Raw genomic sequence first — 19729 nt, 5'->3', positions numbered from 1 at the left:
CTAAATCAATTGTACAAAAAATCAAGCCATTCTCCAATTGATAAATGGGCAAGGGGCACGAATAGGCAATTTTCAGATAAAGAAATCAAAACTATCAATAAGCACATGAGAAACTGTTCTAAATCTCTGATAATTAGAGAAATGCAAATCAAAACAACTCTGAGGTATCACCTCACACCCAGCAGATTAGCTAAAATGACAGCAGGGGAAAGTAATGAATATTGGAGGGGATGTGGCAAAATTGGGACATTAATGCATTGCTGGTGGAGTTGTGAATTGATCCAACCATTCTGGATGGCAATTTGGAACTATGCCCAAAGAGCGCTAAAAGAATGCCTGCCCTTTGATCCAACCATACCATTGCTGGGTTTGTACTCCAAAGAGATCATAGGGAAAAAGACACGCACAAAAATATTTATAGAGTTTTCCGGGTTAAGATGGCGGCAGAGTATAAAAAGCAGCTCTTAACCTCTCCTGACCGAAACATACAAAACTCCTCAAGGGGACATAAAAACAAGTCCAGACGAACAGAGGAACCCCACAACAGGGTGCAGTGTGGAAGGTACGTGGAATCAGGACATTTCCATGCTATAAAGGGGTGAAACAGCTCTCACTAAATCGCGGGCTGAGCAACCACCCCACCCCCACCCCCTCCACACACACCACCTATAGCGCCAAAGCCAGTTAAAAAGAAATAGAGCAAGTTTGGGGCACCCATCGAGTCATTGGCAGCTCCAGGACCTGTTCCTGAGAGCAGCAAGATTTGGGACCCCAATAAGCCAAAGAACGCACACGAAATCTGAGTGCGGGAGCAGAGTGCAGGAGCGTCGGAGGCGTGGGTGGAGGCAGACACAGCCACGAGCTAAAGCTCTGAAACCCTGAGTGGGGAACCAGCGTAGATGGGTATATGACTGTGGAAGCAGCGCCCTGAGACTTGTAAAGGAACCTCCGGCAGAGGATCAAGCAAGGGGGTCCACCAGGGGGCTTGACCTTGGAAAAAACCAGAACTCAGACCTCAGGAGCCAAAAGACTGCGGACAGACCCCGAGCGCGAAGATAAAGCTGAGAAGCTGCTGGGCTAATGATGGCTACTCAGACTCAGGAAGTTCAGAAGAGAAAGATAAACAACAAGAAAAAGAAGTCTTTAACACTTGACAACTTTTACACAGAGAAAATCCAGACAACCGAGCAAACAGAGGAGGAGAACAAACAAGCATCCAGACCCTCCTCAAATAAGGAAAACGGGTCACAAGCTATGGAAGAGTTCAAAACTGAGATTCTGAGGAAGATGGAAGAGATCTGGCAAGAAAATAACAGTTTAAAAGGTAGAATCTTGCAATTGGAAAGTGAGGCTCAGAAATCAAATGAACTGATAAGCAAAATGAACCAGATTGAAAAAGAAAACCAAAAGATCATAGCTGAAAACGAAAAGTTTAGAGCCGAAAACCCGTCCCTAAAGGCTAGAATTGAGCAATTAGAAGCTAATGATCTCTCAAGACAACAAGAACAAATAAAACAAAGTCAAAAGACTGAAAAAATAGAAGGAAATATGAAATATCTCAATGAGAGAGTGACAGACCAAGAAAACCGGGCTAGAAGAGACAATTTGAGAATAATTGGTCTTCCAGAAAAACCAGAAATTAATAGAAACCTGGACTCCATACTAAAAATATTGATAGCTGTACTTTTTATAGTAGCAAGAAACTGGAAAAGAAGGGTATGCTCTTCAATTGGGGAATGGCTGAACAAATTGTGGTATTTGTTGGTGATGGAATACTATTGTGCTCAAAGGAATAATGAACTGGAGGAATTCCATGTGAACTGGAAAGACCTCCAGGAACTGATGCAGAATGAAAGGAGCAGAACCAGGAGAACACTGTACACAGAGGCAGATACATTATGGTAAAATTGAATGTAATGGATTTCTGTACTAGCAGCAATGCAATGACCCAGGACAATTCTGAGGGATTTATGGAAAAGAAAGCTACCCACATTCAGAGGAAGAACTACAGGAGTAGAAACACAGAAGAAAAACAACTGCTTGAACACATGGGTTGATGTGGACACAATTAGGATGTAGACTCTTAATGACCACCCTAGAACAATTATCAATTATATGGAAATAGGTCTTGATCAATGACACAGGAAGAAACCAGTGGAAATGTGTGTCGGCTAATGGGGGATGGGGAGGTGGGGGGAGAGAGAGCAAGAACATGAATCATGGAACCATGGAAAAAAATTTTCTAAAAAATAAAAAAAAAATTTTAAAAATTTAAAAAATCAATTAGAACAGAAATCAAACTAATACTACAATTGGTACTAGAAAGAGTATTCAGGAATGAAGAGTATTCATTCCTGAAGTGAAAGAACCTGAATTCAAGTGACGTATGGGAAGAGAATAAACATTTAGGGCCTATTATGTGTCAGCTGCTATGTTAAGCACTTAAAAAAAGTTATTTCATTTGATCCTTACAACCAGCCCTGAGATAGGTGCTATTATTATCCCCATTTTACCATTGAGGAAACTGAGGCAAAAGAGACTTTTATGACTTGCTGGTACGTGTCTGAGGTCAGATTTGAACTTAGGTATTTTTGGCTATAGAAGCAGCACTCTATGCACTCTACTACCTAGCTGCCTCTGTATGATCGGTATGACCTTGGGCTAGTCATATGACATCTTTAAGCCTATTTTCTAATATGTAAAATTGTGGGTATGATTAGTTGGTACCATATAATCAATAAGGAACTTCAATGAAGAATAGGAATAAAAGATGTATTAGGGAGGTGGGGTTGCATGCTGGCAGTTAAGACAGTGGAGTAAAGGACACTCTGGAGCAGTGAAGTGGCGGAGTGAAGGATGGGTCCAACATATTTACATGTGACCTGGGACATTGAAGCAACAGAAAAAGGACCAGCCCAACCCCATGAAATAAGGGGAACTGGCAGCAGAGGGAGTGGAATCTAGCTGAACAAAAGAGCTATAGGCCTCCACACAACAAGCTAGAACCCCTTGAGGGATACACTATGGGACCCAATGGGACCCAAAGGCAGCTGGGCAAATTTCAAGTACCAGAGAAGACTACTCTAAAAGCTTGGAACAGTGCCCTGTCTAACCTGGGAACAGAGAAGAACTCAATAGATTGGTACAGTAATGGGAAAAAATAACTAGAAAAATGAGCAAAAGACAAAGAAAAAACCCAATCATAGAAAATTACTTTAGTGATAGGAAAGATCAAAATATGAACTCAGAAGAGAAAAATACCAAAAAGGAAATGTATGAAGCCTTAAAGGAAAGTGTAAAAGGATGTCAGGTCCAAAAAGAACCCCTAAAAGAATTTAAAGACAAGTTTTTAAAAAATCAAATAATAAGAGAATTGACAGGAAGAGTCAATAGGTTGGGGAAAAATTTGTTGAAGAAAACTACTCCCTAAAAACTAGAATAGGCCAAATAGAAATGGAGGTACAAAAATACATTGAAGAAAACCATTTCTTAAAGATTTAGAATGGGATGAATGTAAAAGGAAATAAAAACTCAAGGAAGAAAATAGCTTTCTAAAAATTAGAATTGGGCGAATGGAAGCTAATGAATCCATCAAATATCAGGAAGCAAGATAAAATCAAAAGAATAAAGAGATGTAATCAGGAAATCTGTCTGATAGAAAAGAAATGGCCACATTGTGAGAGCAAGAGATGGCAGGTAAATGGCATCCTCTGGATGTTGGGAGTAAGTAAAGAAAGATCCCCTGGGATAAACTTTAGGGAGAATATAGTCAAGCTAGGCAAATATGGACAGATTGCAAATTGCATAGTTAGAGGACATCCAAGTCTATGGGCCACCAATATGCTTAAGTACTTGGTGAAGATGGTAATATCTTCATGGTAATATCATAATGTAGTGGATAAATGACTATCTTCAGAGTAAGGAAGACCTGGTTCCAAGATTCATCACTGACATGTGCTGACTGTATGATCCTGGGAAAGTCCAATAACCTCTCAGTACCCAAGGTAATTCTCTGAGGCTAAATAGTCATGGATCTACATCTGTAGAGGGTGTTTCCTCACCAGCAATTCCATTTGCTAATGAAATCACAGATCTGGCCCCCTTCCAAATACATAATGATATTTAAATCCAAGATGGCTAGAGGACTAACTAGATCAAGAGTCAAGAGATCTGAGTTCACATTAGCAAGTTGTGGGACTTGGAGCAAATCTGCTGACCTCTCTGGGTTCCCTTTACCTTATTTGCAAATGTTGTTAGTTACTATTTTGCTTACCTTATGGGATTGGCATAGAATCCATTAAGATAATGTACCTGACTGTTTTGGAAAAAAGGAGTGGAGAGCCCTCCAGTGCTCCTCAAATCCCATTATGCAGGCAACTGCTTATTCTATTGATATGTTAGCTTGTGCCAATAGGGTCACCTACTGAGATGTCGATGTCCTCCAACCTGCTTTTGGGGTTCTTCTTGACAGACAAGATCATTGCAAGTGCTCCATCCACAGTCACAGGATTTTGGGACATCTGCAGGAGAAATTTAAACAGGAGAAGGCTGAAATTGGATAAAGATTTATTCACCCATTTAATGAACTTTTATTAACATATAATACAGTTTAAAATAAGAAAAGTGAATAGGAAATGTCAGAATCATGAAAGATTGAGAAATGAGGGAATCCTCTCAAGCTAGGGGGAATCTTCAAAGACTTAATAAAGGAGGCAGCTCTCAAAATGGATCTTGAAGGAAAAGTTTTCAAAAGATGAAAAAGATGTATGAAAGATGAAAAGAGTATGACAATACATAAGACAGAGTGTCTGAATGCAAAAACTCATCAGAGGGCTGGTGGGCATATAGACTGGATGAAGATGGGCAATAGCTGGTAGTCCAGTTTGGCTGGAGTATAGAGTGTATAAAGGAAAAACAGCCGAAAAGGTGATTTTACATTGTTCTAGTCTCCTTAACTATATATGTCTTTTTAGGGTTGAGTTCACTTGGTTTAGCCTATGGTTCTCATGGTTTCATCCCTATGGAACTGTTTCTTTTGAATATAGACATTTTGGTTGAAAAAGGCAGCAAAAGGAGCATTTATGAAGGGAATACTGAAAAAAATCAGTGTGAGGAAAAACATAGTCCCTTCAATAAAAATGCCTGAGGCAAAAAAAAGACTGTTCTGAAGACTTGAAAGAAAACTCTTGGGCCTTGTTTGAAGGCAGTGCACTAAGTTAAAGATAGTTGCAAGGGGTTGTGGTCCAATGATTCATTTACATATGACTATTTTCAAAGTTTTGAAGGCTGTAACTGAGAAGTTAAGGATACTGAGGACTGTTTTAGCATGGATTATATTATGTACTTTACAAGTAAACGCTCTCGGAGGAATATGTAAAAGTTTCACATAATTTAGAGATGGGTCTTGCTTAAGAGAAAACTTTGATTGGAGATATTAGAAGTCATGGAGGGGCAGTTAAGTGGCTCAGTGAATAGAGGAGCCAGGCTTGGAGACAGGAGGTCCTAGGTTCAAATTTGGCCTCACCCTGGGAAGCCACTTATCCCCAATTGCCTAGCCCTTACTCTCTTCTGCCTTAGAACTGACACTTGATATAGATTCTAAGACAGAACTTGAGGTCAAATAAATAAATGTGTTTAAGTTATGGAAGACGAGGTAGGAGATGACTAGATGAAGATATAAGCAGGTGAAGAAGTTGACCACAGGAGGCATTTAGAACAAAAGACACAGAACATATAGAAGATTAACAGGAAATGAAGTAATTCACAGGCTCTGCAGTTGTTTTTCTGGGAGCCATTCTGATTGGAAGACAGACATTACTTTGCTGAAAGCTGACTGGCTCAAAAAAGGATGTGTTAGCTGAGAGAACTGACTAAAGCTAAATAGACTAGCTGCTGGGATATAATTGGAGAGCTGAATTCTGCTGTTGTGTGGAAAGCTTCCTGGATTTATTGCTCTCTAGAATCAACTACAACCTGAATGAGGGGAAACTTATCAAGGGTGCCTTTGTTTATCTCTAATGCCTTGTATGGCTAAAGGGATGAGGGGAAGAGGATTTGTAGCTGTTTTGGGCTATGCCGATATATTTTTGCTCAAAGAGCCCATTACTTTCTCAACTTCCTGATGAGGGTATACTAAAAGTGTTTGATGTTCCTGCAAAAGTCCTAAAATAGCAGAACAGAAGCTTTGACAACAGGAGAACTATGAGGAATAGAAAGGAAACAAATGGCAGAGAAAGAGTTTTGTTCAACAAATGATGCATGGTACAGACTATTCTCTAAAGAGATAAAGGACAGGGTCTGCTATCCAGTCATGAGTTATCCTGGCACATGGATTTTCCTGCTCATGTGCCCCTTTGCCAGGTTTTGTATGCACATTTCTGGCCATGGCGGGACAGTATAAACCACATTTATGACTATATTGTCATATTTTGATTTTGCCTATTTTTATCTTTTATTCATACTTTTGCCTCAAACTAAGGGTTAAGATTATTCTTGCTTTTGCCTCTTTTTGATTAAATATTATTTTTATAACTACTTTGACTTTCTCTTTAGTAAAAGTTATGCACATTCCTCCTTTTGCCTTAGTAACTTTTATTTTTAAGAATCAGTGGTTGCATTGTGAATGGTTTTGTATCAATAAGAAGCTTGCCAGTGGGGGGCTTAGGAGTTACAGTGGTGAGTCATACGAATGTATTTTCCTCATGTAAGAGTTATCCCTAGGATGCTGAAAGTCTTGAGCTGTAGATGTATGTTTGAGAACGTGACCAGTCCCACTCCTCTTTAGGGAAATTCTCAAACTTGTCGGTGTGAAGGAAGACTGGAGTGATCCAGCCAAAGAGAATGGGGGAGACAGACAGAAAGAGACACAGATGGAGATAGACACATTGCTCAAGGCAGAACTTCCCATGTTCTCCTTGGCATGGGAGAAAAGCTCCTATCTGTCTATTGATACAGTTTCATGACCTAATTCAAGTAAAATTATTCAAGTTAGTCTACACTAGTGGTTCCCAAACTTTTTTGGCTACCGCCCCCTTTCCAGAAAAAATATTACTTAGCCCCCTGGAAATTAATTTTTTTTTATTTTTTTTTTAAATTAATTTAATTTTTTTTTAACCCTTGTACTTCGGTGTATTGTCTCATAGGTGGAAGATTGGTAAGGGTGGGCAATGGGGGTCAAGTGACTTGCCCAGGGTCACACAGCTGGGAAGTGGCTGAGGCCGGGTTTGAACCTAGGACCTCCTGTCTCTAGGCCTGACTCTCACTCCACTGAGCTACCCAGCTGCCCCTTGGAAATTAATTTTTTAAAATTTTAATAGCAATTAATAGGAAAGAAATGCACCTGTGGCCATCACTGCTCTCCTGGATCGCTGCAGCACCCACCAGGGGGTGGTGGCGCCCACTTTGGGAATCACTGGTCTAAGCCTTCCAGTCCCTGGTCTGTATTGGCTATTTGGTCTGATCGAAAATTTCTAATTCTATGTTTTCTACAAAGATACGAGGGGGTTCCATCTCAGCTCCCCTCCCCTTCCCTACCTTTTATCTTTTTCTACCAATTAGAAAAGTTTATGCATTATAAATCAGTATACACAAGACAAGCCAGTTATTTAGAGTGCACGGATGAAATTTTTTGGCAATGGCAAAGAAACATTCACGTCCCCCCCACCCCCAGTATAGCCCAGCATCTTAATGTCAAAACTTGAGCCTGAGCTCTTTTTCTTGCTACTGTTCTCTAACCAGTGGGAGGAGCCATCTCAGATGACACCTCAGATGACACTCAGGTATGCATTAACCAGCAGAGTTTGGGATTGAATTTCCTCAAAGGCATGTTGTTCTCACAGTGACTTATCTGACTTGCCCCAAGTCCTTAGCTCACTCCACTGATGGATAAATAAGAGGAGGCTCCCTAGAGTTCTTCACTCTCTGGGGAACCATGGAAACCCCACAGATGGAGCTTTCTCCCTTTGTGATTGGATCGAAAACAAGGAACCACACAAAATTCACACAAGAGTTACAAAGATTTGATTTTACTGTTAACCAGGGCACAGAAGCTTAGTCGGTTCCTTGACTTTTAGGCTGTTGTCCATGGAATATGCCATAACAACACTATAATTGCTTGGGCATACTTAGAAACAGTGCAGCCAGTCTGACATTCCCTGGCAGAGATGAAATTCTGCTGTGGCTTTCTCAGCATTTAACACGTTCTGTAATTACACCCTCTCAGGCTGCAATTATGGACACCTGCCCAAAGGGCAGTTGGCATAAATTTCTCTTCACTAACAAAGGCAAGCTCTTCAGTAGCAGACACAAGGATGGAGTGGTCAGGGGTTTGCCTCAGGGTGCCAGATTTAGCTAGATTTACTGTCCATCAACACCACAGAAATAACAAAACTTAGCCCTACTTAAAAGAATAATTAGTTAAAAATAAAAAACAGCTACCTCTTACCCATTGTTTAAAGTTCACAGAGCACTTGATTCTTACAACATCCCTTTGAGTGAGGTGGTATTATTATTCCCATTTTGCAGATGAGGAAATTGAGGCCAAGAAAATGACTTGCCCAGGTCATGTAGCTAGAAAGTTATCAGAGGCAAGATTTGAATTCATGTATACCTGACTCCAAGTCTAGCCCTCTGTCCACTAATAGGAAGAAGCAGGTGGCATGCTGGCTTGAGTTCCTTTTTCTTTTCCTATGAATAACCTCCCTAGAGGTAGCTTTCAGCCTATGTCCCAAGGTTTCTACCTCTCTTCTCCAACTGAGTGCATATGTACTGTCACTTGTCCTGGGGGTGATTGGTGGCATTTTCCCTAAGTGCAAACATCCCTTTTTATGGCTTTGCTTCACTAACCTTGACCTCCCTGAAGTGATATCAGAGGCTTCTTAGTGACCTCAGATCTCATTTATTTGTACTCATTGATACCCAAAGATCCAGTTCAGACAATTTTACCTTCAAAATTCTGAGGGTTTCATTGAGCTCTAGTCCCTTGCCCAGCTTGATGGCCCCATCATTGTATATATGGTTGCTGCTGATATCCAGTTGGGCCAGAGTAGCATTGATTTTGAGTGCCTCCCCTAAGGCCTGAGCACCTTCATTACCAAAGCCATTCCAGGAAAGGTTCAAAGTCTTCAGTGTGATATTAACCTCCAAGGAAAGGGCAGAAGAGCACAGGAATAAAGGTCGTATGTGGCACCTCAACTGATGATTAATGATTGATATCCTCTTCTCCATACCCCCCTATCTGGTACAAACAAGATCCTACAGTAACCAGAAGGGCAGAGCCAAGAAGAATTTGCCTTCTCTGGATACTCTGAACTCCAACAGGGCTTGACCAATCCCTGGTGGTTGCTGTGAATTGCTTTTCTGAGACTGACTCAACATCTTGCCTGAGCCTCCATCAAAGTGAGTTTCCCTGTATCAGGGAGGCACTTAAAAAAAAAACAAAAAACTTACCTTCTATCTTAGTATCTGTTCTAAGGCAGAAAGAGTGGTAAGGGCTTGGAGGTTAAATGACTTGCCCAGAGTCACACAGCTAGGAAGTATCTGAGGTCAGATTTGAACCCAGCATCTCCCATCTCTAGGCCTGGCTCTCAATCCACTGGGCCACCTTGTTGCCCCTCGCGATGCACTTCTAATACATGAGGACTTTGAACTAAATGGTTCTTACTTACCATTTATCTATATACTGTTTGTCTGAGAAATAGTGACCAGTGCAGATGGAGACTGTTAGCACATCAGGGAAGGCAATGCATTGGAACAACAGAGATAAAGAGCAGATATAACGATTTACCTTTAGAGAGTGCTACACGGTTTCTGCCCTCACAGAGGTTGCTTGCAAATATATATCTAATGGGAGGCTTGATTCATTGTTTTGTCATTGTATCAGAGAATGGACTATTTCAATTTTTCAGGGATGCAGGAAAAGACTGCTTTTTTCTTTGAGTGTTCCATTGGTGTACTCACTATTAACAGGATGAGGGAGTGAGGAGCTTGTGGGTTTACCCCTTCAGGGTGCTTTGTGTGTCTGTGGCCAAGCTTATTTGCTTTACTGTCTGGGCACAGTTAACATGGTCACTGAGTAGTCCACAATGATTATACATTCAGATTGGGAGGAAGCTGGGCACCTGACAGAACTATGGGACATTATTCCATCCACTAGTGGCTGGAAGTATAATAGTGACCTAGAATCCATGACAACTGTCCAATCTCAGGTACCTGGGGAGAAGAGCAAAGAAAATGATAATCATGATCATGATGATGATGGCATGGGACTGGGAGATGTATTGGAGATCTTCCCAGAACCGTACTCGCCACCATTCTGGAGAGCACCTTACCCGGAGACTGTTACTCAAGGCCACAGCCCCTTTCAAGTGCAGTTGATTCCAGCTGAGGTCCAGTGTCTGCAGACCTTCATTGAGGACTGAGGATGAGAAGATATTTTAGCAAGAAACATATCCAACAGTATTGCATTTCCAAGTTACCATGTTCTCTATAGTGTTATTACCCAGCATTTGTCCCAATAGCTCTCCTCCTTTCTCAGAAAATAAATTGTGACTGAGATCCAAGACCTTGATTCGGTAATTAGCCTGGGAAAAGAAATATCAAAGAGAAGATTCTTTTTCTTTTTTACCTAGTTCCACCTTTAAAAAAAGAAACTCTTACTTTCTGTCTTACAATTCGTATCTATTCCAAGGCAGAAGAATGGTATGGGTTAGGCATTTGGAGTTACATAACTTGCCCAGGGTCACAGAGCTAGGAAGTTTGAATCCAGGTCCTCCCCATCTCCAGGTCTAGCTCTCTATCCACTGAGACACATAGCTGGCCCCCTAGTACTTCCTTTAATTTACTTAAGGAAAAGGAGAGGGAATGGATTTTCATATACCAAATGCCATTGCAGGGTAATCTTAGGTCTGGGTCATTCCTTTTTTTTTTTTTTTTTTTTTTTTACCCTTAACTTCTGTCTATTGGTTCATAGGTGGAAGATTGGTAAGGGTGGGAAATGGGGGTCAAATGACTTGCCCAGGGTCACACAGCTGGGAAGTGTCTGAGGCCGGATTTGAACCTAGGACCTTCTGTCTCTTGGCCTGGCTCTCAATCCACTGAGCTACCCAGCTGCCCCTGGGTCATTCCTTTTTAATGAACAATAGCTGTGAAAGAATTTAATACTTTTATGAAGGAACTGTGGCTTGACTTTATCCAAAGATGGAAGTGAGGGGAGATGATGCAATGAATACCTTCCCTGAAATCTGGTCAGTGGACTTCACTCTCTTGCTTAGCTCTACCAATGATATTTGTGACTTGGCTTCCATAGATTAGTCATTAAATTAACTCTGGTTGAATGAAATTCATCCATTTATTCTTTGATCCAATTGACCATTATTCAATAAGTGAGTATATCTACTGTCAATATATCAATATTGCATTGCAAAAATGTCATTACAAGTATTATACCCAATGTCTGCAATGTCTAGGTGCCAGAGGAAATAGAAAGATGAGCAAGATCTGCTTCTGGATCTCAAAGACTTCATAATGAAATAGAGTGAACAGACCTGTACATGTGTATGTACATCTCAGAGATAATAGATAAATATATTAAATTTATATAAACAGAAAATATATCATATGCAAAAGATAATATATAACTAGATAAATATATTACTAAATATCATAGATAAATAAATATATAAGATATATTATAATAATAGATAAATGAGAGTTAAAAAATACTAAATATGTAGGAAGACTCCAAAGGAAGATGATATTAGCTGGTAACTAGCAGAGCTAAAACTAGAACTTGTCTTCCCCTCTGACTAATGCTCTTCCCATTATGCTAGGCTGCTTTTCAGGCATCAGTGGAGTGGGCACAGGTGGTGGGGTGCTTCCCAGGTTTAGAAAAAGAAGCAACACGGAGAACACATTTGAGTAGCTTCCTAATTTCTTACCGTAAGTGCATTGCAGAACATTGCAGCCGTGTCATCCTTGAAGTCATTCCCTGCAATGAAGAAGTGGCATGAATGGAGTTCATCAGGTCTCTAACCTCCCCCACTCTCCTCTTCTGGTCTCCCTCCCCAACATCTCTTGTGCCTCCCTCTCTCCAACAGTTTCTTTATTTCATTGGAGATGACAAACTCAAGAGATTGAGTTAGGAAGTGGAGAAAAGTGATGCTGAAAAAGAGACAAAAGCAAAAATGGTTCCTCAAATGATCAACATTGTTCTTTCTCCTTTTTATTTCTCTCCCTACTTGGGTTATGCTAGGACCTCTGTGTGGTGATGAACCACACTTTACCCATTCAAAATGTCAGCATTGATCCTGCATCTGGGTCCCACCAGAAACCAATGAAATGTGCTCAGTCTTTGACTCTTTCTATATAAGACAATTGGTGTGAAGAAGTGAATTTTCAGTGATTCAGCTGCTAGGTTTGTCTCTGAGATGCTGATGGACTTTTGACTGTATGCTGGGGGGATGGTATCAGACCCCAAGGACTAAGTACCTTTGTCTCTCCCCTATCCTTTCAACTTCTTTTTATGGTTGTTTCCCCTGTTACAAAGTAAGCTTCTTTAAGGCAGGGGCTGTCTTTCATCAAGTATTTGTATTCCCAGCACTTAGAACAGGGCTTGGTTTATAGTAGGTGCTTAGTAGGTGCATGGTGGCTGACTAATGACCAATCAGTTTGGCATCATATAGGGGCATAGATGGTTCAAGAACCTACTCTCTTTTTTCATCCTTTGCTTCCTAGATGTTTCCTCCCCCTCCCAACCCCATCTTGTTCCTGAATTTCACCTGCAAGCTGAATGGACCAGAGTGAAGAAGTATTTTCTGAGAGAAAATCTGTGATAATTTGGGCCCCTTTGGAATCCAAGTGATTGTCGGAGACATTCTAAAAAATAAAACAAAACTCTATAAGAGAAATACAACAGATTGCTACTTTCACCAATGAAAGCAATGTGATTTTTTAAAAAGAGGGCATCAGAAGACCTATGTTCTAAGTCTACTGTGTGATCTTGATCAAATGCTCTGATCTTTCTGGACTACAGTTTAAACATCTGCAAAAATGAGGGGATGGAATTAGATGATCTCTAAGGATCTTCTCTTCAAATCCTGCAATCATATGAAGGTGGTCAGGGTATTTATTTACCTGAGATCTATAAAGAGGAGATGGAAGCTCAGAGAGTCCTGCAGAAACAAAAAAATGCTTTATTTTTTCAAATGATTTTTCTCATTGCCTTTGAAAGATTTTGCAGCAAGCAAATGGATGAAGAAGTCAAGATGCCCATGAAAGTCCCCAGAGTCTGTACAGAAAATGCTTGTTAGGACTTCCATTGGAAAATGGGACAAGAGTCCCATGGATTTCCTCTGATATATCAGACCCTAACCCCTAAAGGAGAGGAGCCAGTGGTGGGTTATGGTAAGATTAGTGGCAAGTCCTGGGTTTGGCTGGAATTGCTATGTCCTGCTCTGCATTGGGTTTTGAAGATGGGTTCTGAGAGAGAGGGAAAACTGAAAGAAAGGACAGTATACCAATTCTTGAATATAGTAGTTCTCATGCAGCATCTGCATCAGGGACAAGGCACCTTCTTCTAAGATCCAGTTGTCTTCTAAATCCAGGCGAGTAATACTTGTATTGGACTTGTGCCACCAGGTGGGAAAGGACAAAGAAAGAGAGTCAGTGGCATTGTCCATTCCTTGGCACAACCGAAATGCAACTCTTCACTTGAACTTTCTGTTCCCATCTGAAGCAACCCAATAAGATCATGAACTTTCAGGGAACAGCAGGGAAGAAGAAGGGAATATGTATCAAATCCCATACTCTCAGTGTGACCTTGTACAATTCATTTCTACTTCTCTGGGCCCTGGATTCCTCATCTGTAAAACAAGGAGGTTGAACTAGATAGTCTTGTAAAATGGATTTAATGATAGCTTCTAATTGGCAGATTTGGTATGAGGATAAAATGAGATAATATCTTTAAAGTACTTTGCAAACCTTAAAGCATTATATAAATTTTAGCTATGATTATTAACTATATCAGCTATGAATAATATGAGAGAATCCTATGGAAATTAATTACAGTAAAGGACATATTCTGGCATCCTCCATTGAAAGGGATGGGGGTATTTTGGGAGATGGGGGCCTGTGGATACAAATGTAAAGATGAAAATTAATATTCAATAACTAGGTATTATATTTTATAAAGTTTTATTAATAATAAACTAACATAAAAAACTAGAGTGAAAAAGTACTAAACTAACCCAGTCCGCTTGTGAAAGCAAAAGAGGAAGAGGGAGGACTTACAGAACTTATAAAACAATATTGTGACCATGCAAACATGGAGGCACAGGAGGGATTAAAGGGAATTTTCAGAAATGGTATAGGGACTTCTGGGGGATGAAGTCCAAAGGTTCAAAATCTCCATTTATACATACCCTCTGTGATCCTTTGGGAGACCAGTCTCCCCCAATGGATCATAAAAAACATAATCAACTTAAAAATTGCAATAATTTGTGGATAAAAGGAAAAGAGAACAAAATCAATGATTGCTACATTGACAAAAAGCCAATTAGGGGGCAGTCCCCTTTGGCATAAAATATGTATACATTCAAAACTAATGCTTTCAACCCCGCATAGTTCAAATTAGCACATCCCAAAGTTCAATATGGATCTTTTGGTGCAATGTGTGTCACTGCGGGCATCTTCACAGCACCTTTTCTAAACAGGTTTGTCTTCTGGAGTTTGGGAGGTAGCAAGTTTCTTATAGTAAAATTGTTCAAATTCAAATCAAAGTTCATAACAATAACATAGTCCCCCCTGAGGTGCATAATAACAGAGGGATCACTCAGGGGTGCATGACTGAGTTATGAGGTATATAAATCAATTTGCAAAAGAAATTAAAAATAGGGTGCAGCTAGGTAGCTCAGTGGATTGAGAGCCAAGCCTAGAGATGGGAGGTCCTAGATTCAAATTTGACCTAGGACACTTCCTAGCTGTGTGACACTGGGCAAGTCACTTGACCCCCATTGCCTACCCTTGCCACTCTTCTGGATTGGAGCCAATACACAGTATTGACTCCAAGACGGAAGGTAAGGATTTTAAAATATATATATATCCAAACAAAAGAGCAAAAATAACTTGTGGATGAAATATCAAATGTCAAAGTCTTATGTCTAAAAATTGAAATAAAGGAAAAACAAACTTATAACAGGTGTTTGAATCAGGGCCCAAATTAAAGTGATTTATGTAATTATGCACTTAGTCAGAACTATAGAAAGTTTGCCACACTAAGAGAGATAGAAAAGGGAATCGAGTATAGGAGCCAGGATGGCAGCCAAAGTGAGACTCTTGATGGGGCTCAGGGAAGTCTAGCCTCTGATATATGTCAAAACAACTGCAACCTCAAACCCCAGACAAGTTCAAATCCTCTTTTTGTGGCTCAAAATTACAACAATCCCACTAGGATTGGTTGGTCTCTTTGATCTTGTGCTTGATTGGCACTATACAATGACTCTTTTTGTATTTCCTTCTCCTGGAATGAGACAGAATTAAGCAAAGTCCCATAATTTTTTTAAACAATCAATAGCATTATTTCTATGGTTTAAAGCTTTTTGGGTATGCATTAATATTAGAAGAAATGTATTTTAAACATATTACTGCAAAAAAAAAGATTAACATTGATTTTATGGACTTCAAAGTACTCAAATACTATATTGAAAAAGAATAATAAAAAATGCTTTAAAGTTTTAAAATGTATAGCTTATAATTAGTGAAACACTATGTCAGCCAAGTAGAGGTAGAATACAAAGTTTCCTTACCAAAAAATGAGATCCATTTCCTTTTTTAACTTAGCCATGAACCACTGTGTGAGTACAAATGATTTTTACAAAATAGCAGCTTTATAAAAACAAAACAGTAGTAGAGTAGATAATGCACATTTAATTAAAGTACCAAATTCTGAGAATTCACAGTAGCCCAGTTAATAACAATAGTAAACAAAACCAGCATGAAATAGGATTCACATGAGTTGCTGTGTAACATTTAAACCCTATGAACTGATGGATACTTGTCATAAATTTTACAGATCTTACCAGGGTTGTTCTGGTGGAAGAGTAAAATAAGCTGAAGAGTTAAAACTATTAAATCATCCAGAAGCCACTTGCTATCCGGGGAATGCTCCCTCTTTGGAGCCTTCTAGGGGTTCCACGCCTTAGGAACACCTTCCCAGCTCCTCTGGTATGAGACTGCTATATGTCTCATCCATTACATTTTTATAAATATGGAGGTGGGGATATATAATAGTGCCATTGCACTTCACTTCAGCTACAAAATGGACCCTTTAAAAATAATCGAGATATATAGCTCATTAATTCTCCAAAGGTTGTATACAGGTTGTAACCAGTTTTTGATGGAGACCATCTATCATGATGTAAGTGACAGTTAACAAAGGCAAAAAGGAAGAAAAGACTGTATAAGCAACATGTGACCTTGATGAATCAGATGGACTTATGGGCTTTTATAATGATATGTTCTTCAATATAGTCATAGGGGAAGGGAACAAAATAAAGAATCATATAACAGAAAGATGTTAATTAGATTAATACAGATAAACTTAAAAAATTAAATATTAAAGCAATCAACAATATACAATATTATAAGCAAATGACAAGGTACAGGCAGTGCAGTCAAAAACCTTTTTACAAACCCAAATAGACTTGTTCACTATTAAGGAGGGGAGAAGCTAAAAAATGCTTAGCAAGCAATAAATTTCTAGATCTCTTTTAAGGTTCTTTCCCCTTCCCCTCAAATTTATCATCCATTTGCATTCTGTCAGAGCTCTGAATTTCATCATAGTGAGGAAGAATTCTACCCTGAACATAGTATAGAGAAATCTCAAATTGGATGTATTGTAAAGGCTGGCCAAATGGCAAGGGAGTGTGGGGAGATGAATTTCTCCCCTGAATTTTAAGATCAGTCAAGCTCTCAACTGCAAGGTATTCAATCAGCACAAAAAAAAAAAAACAACAGGAAAAGAATTAAGCAGATCCAAACTGCACTTTTTAGCTCAACCAACTCAAGCTGTTGTTTCAGAGTTTCAAGCATGCTTCCTAATCAAATTTTTCCTGAAAAAAGAACTGAAAGAGGTTTATTTACAGAGTAAACAGAAAGAAGGGTCAAATTACTAGGGAGGGCAATAGGGTATTTGCATATAAAGGAATGGCTAAAAGGTAAAGACAAAATCCCCAAAAACTTCGACTTCAAATCTACTGATTTTTGGTCTATTTGCCCTCAAAAGAAATGGTAGAGTAGTCCCCTTCTTGTGAAAAAAAAAAATTTTTTTTTTTCCAAATTACAAGTCTCTCTCAACCAGGAGTCCAGCGTCAGCTTAAGACTTCGGCTTAAAAAATGGCTAGCACAGGCTGGAAAACCTACTCGGGGTAGGGGAAGGGATTGGGATTGAAAGGTTTTTATCCGTCACCCCCTTGGGAAAAAAACAAACGGCTCAGATTAGTAGATTCTTAGCAGCAGATCCAGTTGTAGCAAATAGGGCTGTAGGCTGGGTGGGAGGAGCAGGCAGGTAGGAATGGCCAGAGAAAAAAACTTACTAACTTAACTCAAAATCTCTCTTAAAAATATTTGAGAAGGGGGTAGACTCAGGCCTAGAGACAGGAGGTCCTAGGTTCAAATCCGGCCTCAGACACTTCCCAGCTGTGTGACCCTGGGCAAGTCACTTGACCCCCATTGCCCACCCTTACCACTCTTCCACCAAGGAGCCAATACACAGAAGTTAAAGGTTTTAAAAAAAATATTTGAGAATTCTATCCCTTCATGGTCAGACATAATTGTGAAGATTAAAATTAATATATAAGAACTAAATATTATATTTTATAAAGTCTTATTAATAATAAACTAACATAAAAAACTAGAGTGAAAAAGTGCTAAACTAACCCAGCCTGCTCAGTTAGGAAGGAAGGAGGAAGAGGGAGGAACTACAGAACTTAAAAAACAATAAAGTAACCATGCAAATGTGGAAGCACAGGAGAGATTAAAGGGAAATTTGGGAAATACTAAGGGACTTCTGGGGGATGAAGTCCAAAGGTTCAAAATCTCCATTTATACAAAACATTGCATATAACAACAAATTCTATTGACACATTGGATAGTTATGTGAAATGCTTCCCTATTCCATCCCAAAGTCCCACCCCTTTTTTATTCTTTGTGACAGGGAATGTCTTTATAGTGAAGGAAAAGAATATATAAAAATGAAGATGAGATAAAAACAAAAATCAATAACTTTTTTAAAAGAAAAGATACGAAGAGAGTTTGAATGGCATTTACAAGAGTCTCCAATGTTATTAAAGGACTAAACAATAAGAATTTTGAGAAAAGATTCAAAGGATTATAACTATTAGTCATTTAACCTGTTTTAGTTTCTTCACCTATAAAATGGATATAATAATACTTATACCTCTTTTTTCACATGGTTGTTGTGAGATTTGAGGGAAATAAATAAAATAAATTTATTACATTAATAAAATCTCTATGTAACTAATCATAAATTTAATCATAAATAAAGCTTCAAAAAACCCATGATCCCATTGATATGAGTGCTCTTTTCACAGATGGTTAACACCTCCTTACTTTTTCATCCTGCCCCATCCTTATCTATTTCCTCCCATAAATTCTTCATAGAAAATCTAAACAAAGTTCCAGAGGCCTTTCTCTAGATCTTTTAATATCTTTCAACATTTAACCATGGCAGGACTCTGGTTGTCCATGATGAGTAATGTGTCGACCATGATGAGTGACCAACCCACCTCTTTTTCTGGAGATTTCTTAGGAGACATCTTTTATGTTACTTCTTGTGTGGAAACTGCCATTGATAATATATGACAGCCCACTCATATCTACCCTGTATCTCTCCATTACCCTTTATGGCACCCACAATTTTAACTATTCAGAAATCACAGTGTTTCAGTACTTGTAGCCATAAAGTTTGCCAGGAGAATCTTTTTTGGTTCAGATCTATGATTTCATTCATTTAGGGAGCCTCTTGTTGACAAAACTACCTTTAATTAATGGCCATCAGTAGGTATTTTGCAACTTATGATCTTGGAGAACAGTCTGAGTGACTTGTGCAAGCTCACTCAGCCAGTAAGTGTCAGAGGTGGGATACAAACCTAGGTCATCCTGATTCCAAAGTCAATTCTCTATCCACTCCACCATGCTACCAATCTGCCAAGAGAATACAGGTGCTTAAATGATAGGTTTTTGACTCAGAGAGTCAGATAGAATCTAGCCTGATTTCTTTCTCTGATTTTATTTTGGGACAATCTCACTGTCTGTTTCCATTGACTACCTAACAAATTTATGTTCTAATAAAGGAATTCAATTGGCTGACCATTCATTATCTATGACTGTGAAAGTCATGGTTGGGGCAACAGACTACAGTAATCACTTGACCTTTCCTGTGTGGATTGTTAGGCTATTCTCTTTTGAATGTCCATAGATCTTATTGATGAGGTCCTGTTGTATTCTGGGTCTTAATGTACTAGGGTAGAGTGTCATCCACAACTAGGAATGTTTGGAGGGCCTCCCCTCTCTTTTTACATTCAAACTCTTTGTTGGACATCTTCCATGTAAATAGTGAATATCTTTGGTAACCACATATTCCTCTCTTTTATGACTCATTCAATATTGACATAGTACAAAAGAAAAAAAAATTCCCCTTCCCAGGTCATGATTC

General features: G+C 39.2%; 1 protein-coding gene across 1 annotated transcript in view; it reads right to left on the bottom strand.

The window, feature by feature from the left end:
* LRRC74A (leucine rich repeat containing 74A) overlaps positions 1 to 19729 on the bottom strand; it is a 54820-nt gene that overhangs the window by 20739 nt on the left and 14352 nt on the right. The window contains exons 4-10 of the mRNA XM_044662102.1: positions 13515 to 13622; positions 12777 to 12873; positions 11937 to 11986; positions 10499 to 10580; positions 10329 to 10414; positions 8944 to 9138; positions 4425 to 4520 (exon numbers count right to left, since the gene is read on the bottom strand). Coding sequence (XP_044518037.1) covers positions 4425 to 4520; positions 8944 to 9138; positions 10329 to 10414; positions 10499 to 10580; positions 11937 to 11986; positions 12777 to 12873; positions 13515 to 13622 — 714 coding nt within the window. The remainder of the gene's footprint in view (positions 1 to 4424; positions 4521 to 8943; positions 9139 to 10328; positions 10415 to 10498; positions 10581 to 11936; positions 11987 to 12776; positions 12874 to 13514; positions 13623 to 19729) is intronic.

This window comes from Gracilinanus agilis, chromosome 2, assembly GCF_016433145.1.
Source record: "Gracilinanus agilis isolate LMUSP501 chromosome 2, AgileGrace, whole genome shotgun sequence".
Lineage (NCBI taxonomy): Eukaryota > Metazoa > Chordata > Mammalia > Didelphimorphia > Didelphidae > Gracilinanus > Gracilinanus agilis.
The sequence above is the reverse complement of the archived record's forward strand: the minus strand, read 5'-3'. Positions and strand labels throughout refer to the sequence as shown.